Here is a 6,000-nt window from a genome sequence, read left to right as displayed (position 1 = left end):
GAGGGCCTATTACCGCATTTCATAGAGGCTTAGTCTCACTGCTGTTAAGTGGCCATGTTTGGATTCAAAGTCCCATCTTTCTGATACCAGAGCCCAGTTCTTACTGAACCCTCTACTGCCTCTGACGCTTTTCCACTGTTAGGTTCAAGTGCCCATGATACAGCCTGTCATACATTAGGCACTCAACGTTTAAAAATTTATAATTTGCAGGTTTGATTATTTTGGGTTTGTCCGAGGGTCTGATCGTCCCTCTGTGCAGGGACAAAATTCAATTTTGGCCCGGCCCAGCCGAGGACTATAAATTCTCCCCGCTTCCGACAGGGGCCCAGTCCGGGTTTATTGTGAGCTTACAGTACTGTGAGCAAGATCCCATCTCGTGACAGGGGCGAGGCGTCGGCGTCGCCTGTCAGCAGCTCCGCCCCTCTGGCCTTCCCGCTGCCGCCGCCGGGCATCCTTAGCAACACGCGCGCACACTCCCCGCCCCGAGCAGTCCGCGCTACGCCGGCGCGAGGCGTCGGCGGTCTCCGCGCCTGCGCGCGGCCACAACCGCCAGTAGGCTCTCTTCCCCTCCCTTCCCTCCCCCCTCCCCTTTCCTCCTCTTCAGCCTCCTAGAACTAGAAGCCAATATGGAGCCAGAGGACATGCCTTGGCCAGGAGAGCTCGAGGAGGAGGTGGAGGAGGAGGAGGAGGAGGCGGCGGAGAACTTGGACGAGTACGAGGTGGTGATGGTGGAGGAGATGGAGGAAGAGGAGGGGCGGGAGCCGGACGCGGATTTTAACTACGAGAGCCAGCGTCGGGAGAGTACGGACGACGAGGAGGATGAGGAGGCCAAGGCCTGGCTGCAGGCGCACCCCGCCGGGACTTTGCCTCAGCCGTCGCTCCCGAGGCACCGCTACTCGGTGGGCGAGCTGACCACCCCGGGGAAGGTGAGCCGGGTCGGGGAGGGGTATGGGCCGTCGTCGGGCAGGGTGACGGGTGGTCCCTGAGCGCTTTGCCTCCTCTCCCTTGCGGGCTGCCTCTTGCTCTCTGCCTGTCACGGTGCCTGACAAATAGTACGCGTGCTTTTAAAGGCTTGTAGGGCCATTTCGTCTCTTAGGCTCCGACTCTTGCCCAGGCTTCCGGCCGACTACTCCAAGTCTCCTGTTCTTTCAGGCAAAGATCTCTCTTGTTTCCTCCCCACCCTCCCTCTCTCCCCTGGGCTTTTAAAATTACTCCAGATGTTCAGAGGAGCCAATATTGTGGTTAAGAAACGCTTTTGGGAGGAGGTGGGCCTTATACCCTGAGGGAAGGGAAAAGGGCGTTGTAGGAGTGGAGACAGTGGTTGCCCAGGGACTATCTTGTGGGGGAGACAATTAGGAGATTAGTTTGCCTAAAGGGCGGGACTCCCCTTGAGGGAGCAGAGTGGATTCTGTGCACCCTTTGAGTAGTTAGTCTCTAGAGGCTTCTTGCCAATTGTGCTTCTCTGACTTCTCGTTTGTAGCAATAAAGGGGTCCCCAGCCGGTAGGAGGGGCTTAGAAACGCAGGAGGCTTATGCTGCAGCTCCCAACAGTCTGGAAAACTAGAAAGAGCTGATTTTATGGTTGGCTCCTGAAGATCATTTTGAAAATAACTGCATTTAGTTGATTCCTTTTCAGGGACAAAGGAAAGGTTTGCTATACAATTCGGGTATCTAGTCATCAGACATTTATTAAATTTCTATTCTGTGAAAGGTACATTGTGGGGACAAAAAGAAACCTAAGGTTTATTGTCTAGGACTGCTCCTTAGACAAGATGTCAACTGTGCAGAGTAAAACAACAAGGTACAACAATTGAAAAGACAGAGGAAAGACTATATAGACCTGTGCCGTCAATACAGTAGTCATAGCAGCGTGTGGCTCCTTACATATTAATTTGTTAAAATTAAATAAAATTAAAAATTCAGTGCCTCTGTTGTACGAACAATGCTCAGTAGTCACACTTGACTAGTGGCTATGTAATTGGACAGTGCAGATATAGAATAATTTCATCACTACAGAAAGTTCTGCTGGACATTGATGCTGTAGACTGTTGATCATTAAGGAGTAGTAGTTGTTGTTTTGCCTGGTAAATATTCCAATCGGTGCTGAATTCATTGAACATATATTATTGAGCATTCTTCATGGGCGACACATTGTGCTGGATGCTATGGAACCTTGGTGAACCCAAACATTTGTTGTCTCTGCGTTTCTAGTGTACGCAGTCTAGAGAGGGAGGCAGACAAAAATCAGTTGGGTCACAAAAATAAAAGTAAAATTGATATGTGCTAACATGCTTTGAAAACATTCAGTAAGGGAATCTGATCTTGTCAGTGAAGCTGGGGAAAGCTTCCCTGAGGAAGTTATGACAAGCTGAGATCTGAAGACAGGTTACAGTTAACTAGGTGAAGGGAAAAGGAAGGAGCTTTGCAGCTGAGGGAAAGGCACATGGAAAGGTACTGTCGGTGAGAGGGAGCGTGGCATTTTCAAGGAACCAAAAGCCAATATGGGTTGAGCAGACACTTCAAGGCTTTGTGTGCTATGCAAGGAATTTGGAAGCTTTATCCCGGGAAGTCATTGAAAATGTTTTAAACAAAGGGGTATAGGATAAGATTTGTGTTTCAGAAAGATCACTTTGTAGCACAGTAGAGAATAGCTTTGACAGCAGGGTGGGGTGGGGAGCTGCAATAATAAGTCAGGGATGCTAATTAGGAGGTCATTGCAGTATTGCCAGGCAAATGATGATGATGATGTTTTGGAATAGGGAAGTGTTGGTGGATATAGAAAAACGTAGACTGATTCGAGAGAGATTTAAGAGGTAAAGTAATCACACTGATACACTAATTTTACATTATTATTACACTAATAATGGATTAGATGTGGAACACTAGGGCAAGAAGGTGTCAGGTTATTGGATAAATGGTTGAAATATGGCCAGGTTTATGGTAGGGGTGGTGGCCATGGGGTGGGGTGATGGGATGGTTGGGATGGATGTTAAGATTATGGGTTTGGTTTTAGAGATCAGAGGAGGGGTCTGGGCTGGACATTTCAAGTTGTAAGTTATCTACATATGGACCATAATTAAAGCCACACTTGTGGATGAGGTCTCCTAACTTTAATTTTGTTCCATGACTTCTTGTTTGAATAACTATTAATATATAAATTTAATATTCCTAGAAGATTTTAATTAAACCACTTTACCTCTTATTACAGCCAGTGTGAAAAAATTATTATCCTGTCTAACAGTGATCTATCTGTGTGTAATAGAAGATATCGCTTCTTAGAGCCCAGAGTGTTTTTTCCGTAGAGGTGTTTTGTTTCTGTTTTTGAGAGAAATCAGATATTGTCCTATTTACCTTGGAGGGTATATGAAGGTGTGGGTGATGTGCTGTATTAAAGGCAGTTTTAAGATGATATAAAGAGTATTAAGATAATTTTTTGTTCACTAACATATTAAGATTTACTGGTGTAAGCTGGAAAATGTTTAAAGGAGAAACTTTAATATTTCTTGCTAGAAATTGATGAACTATAAAATTTTTTTTAAATTAAGTAATTAATTTATTTTTGGCTGTGTTGGGTCTTCGTTGCTGTACATGGGCTTTCTCTAGTTGCGGTGAGCGGGGGCTACTCTTCGTTGCGGTGCGCCGGCTTCTCTTTGCGGTGGCTTCTCTTGTTGCGAAGCATGGGCTGTAAGCGCACAGGCTTCAGTAGTTGTGGCACATGGGCTCAGTTGTTGTGGCTTGCGGGCTCTAGAGTTCAGGCTCAGTCGTTGTGGCGCACGGGCTTAGTTGCTCCGCGGCATGTGGGATCTTCCCGGGCCAGGGCTCGAACCCGTGTCCCTTGTGTTGGCAGGCAGATTCCTAACCACTGCGCCACCAGGGAAGCCCTGAACTATAAAATTTTTGAAGATGAGTTTGTTGTGTAGTATTTAATTCAGTGTATTCAAAGGAAGACACCAAAGGATAGGAAACATTAATTTCATTCAGTCTAGTCTCAAGTTAAATGACAAAATTGTAATATTTGATTCACTCTCATGTATCTCTCTTAGTACGCAATTAGGATGTTCTAGTGGGGATCTGTAAGGTGTTGATTAAGTTTGCAAGTCCTATTAATGAAGCTGAGCTAAGGCGTGGAACTGTTCTAAGTTCAATGCAAAATATGACCAGCCTTACAACCAAGTATTTTTGAGTTCAGGGAAGTGAGCCTTTGTTTTATTGGTCTTATGCTGGTTCTGCAGACCATTCAACATGGACCATTTCAAACACCTCTACTTGTAATTCCTAAACCTCAATTTCTGAACTGTGCTAGGGAAAATAATTCAATTCTGTGGATTGGTATCATGGAAATTCTTGGTCTTCAACTTTTTTTTTTTTTTTTTTTTTTTAGTTTTATTGTTTATTTTCTTTTCTTCCAGTTTTATTGAGTATAATTGACATAAAGCACTGTATAAGTTTAAGGTATACAGCATAATGATTTGACTTATATACATCATGAAACGGTTATCACAATAAGTCATCTCATATAGCTAGAAAATTAAAGAAATAGAAAAAATATTTTTTTCTGGTGTTGAGAACTCTTAGGATTTACTCTTAACAATTTTCGTATATAACATACAGCAGTGTTAATTATATTTATCATGTTGTGCATTGCATCCCTAGTACTTACTTATCTTATAACTGGAAGTTTGTACCTTTTAACCACTTGGACTCCAACTTTTTTTTTTTTTTGGCTGCGTTGAGTCTTCATTGCTGTGTGCAGGCTTTCTCTAGTTGCGGCGAGTGGGAGCTACTCTTCATTGCAGTGAGAGGGCTTCTCATTGCGGTGGCTTCTCTTGTTGTGGAGCACTGGGCTCTAGGCGCACGTGCTTCAGTAGTTGCAGCACATGGGCTCAGTGGTTGTGGCACGCAGGCCCTAGAGTGCATGGGCTTCAGTAGTTGCAGCATGTAGGCTCAGTAGTTGTGGTGCATGAGCTTAGTTGCTCCATGGCATGTGGGATCTTCCTGGACCAGGGATCGAACCTGCGTCCCCTGCGTTGGCAGGCAGATTCTTAACCACTGCACCACCAGGGAAGTCTGGTCTCCAGCTTAAATGGGTCATCAACAGTGCTTGGAAATCTTTATATGTTTCCTCCTTCAGCTTCTTTGGCTTTTTCACTCTTATCCTCTAGATTTCACCCAATGTTCAGCATTCTCCTATCAACAGGTTACCATTTCATAGAAGGAGAGAACACAGGCCTGAACCCCTACACCTTCCTGCTCCCTATCTCCAAATTTATCTACACTGTACAATTCTTAATCTTTTTTGACCTGTTAATACAGATTTTATTCTTAGTATTAATCCTTTCTTGTGCTCCTAGGATAAAAACTATCAGTTATTGTGTGTTTTTCTCTTAAGGAAGTGCTGGATTTTATTTGGAGATATTTGATAAATGATAATGGTTTAAGTTTTTTAAAAAGTGTTTTCTTGACCTTTCTTTGTCAAGTTTGGAATCAGAATTATGCCGTTTTTCTGCAAGGTACTGGGAAGATTTTTATTTTTCTGTGCCTTGGAACAGTTTAAATAATGTAAGATTTTCTTGCATGTTTGAAAAATAATCACTTGTGAAACTACTGTGCCTCTGGATTCCTTTCAGGGTTATAATCTGTATATACTCTCTCACTTTTCTTGGGTTAATTTTGTAATTTATGATTTTTCTAGAAAATCATTTCAGCAAGGGTTTCTAGTTAATTATAATGGAGTGTTACATAGTATTCTTTATTTTTTTCTATTGCATCTGTGGTTATTTCCATTTCTCATTCCTGATTTTATATAATTATGTTTTATTCTTCTCTTGATCCGACTAGCTATGGATTTGTTTTGTTAATTGTTTTCATCCAAGGAAACAGCTCTTAAATCTAAGTTTAATTCTATTGCTTTTCATCATTTAATTCATTAATTTCAGTTCTCATCTTTTACTATTTCCCTAGATTTATTTTATTTAATTTTACTTAATGTGCTGAATGCTTA

At 43.0% G+C, this 6,000-nt stretch overlaps 1 protein-coding gene across 7 annotated transcripts in view; it reads left to right on the top strand.

The window, feature by feature from the left end:
* Window positions 1–579: 579 nt before the first annotated feature.
* Window positions 580–6,000, top strand: part of ALMS1 (ALMS1 centrosome and basal body associated protein) — a 235,882-nt gene continuing 230,461 nt past the window's right edge. For 4 of the 7 annotated variants that reach the window (XM_057558483.1, XM_057558482.1, XM_057558485.1 and 1 more), the window contains exon 1: window positions 585–926. In XM_057558483.1, coding sequence (XP_057414466.1) covers window positions 627–926 — 300 coding nt within the window. In that variant the 5' untranslated portion in view covers window positions 585–626. Of the gene's footprint in view, window positions 927–6,000 lie in introns of all 7 variants that reach the window. The other 3 variants (XR_009009950.1, XR_009009949.1, XM_057558486.1) reach the window with 2 other exon arrangements.

Source organism: Balaenoptera acutorostrata, chromosome 12 (assembly GCF_949987535.1).
Source record: "Balaenoptera acutorostrata chromosome 12, mBalAcu1.1, whole genome shotgun sequence".
Lineage (NCBI taxonomy): Eukaryota > Metazoa > Chordata > Mammalia > Artiodactyla > Balaenopteridae > Balaenoptera > Balaenoptera acutorostrata.
The sequence above is the reverse complement of the archived record's forward strand: the minus strand, read 5'-3'. Positions and strand labels throughout refer to the sequence as shown.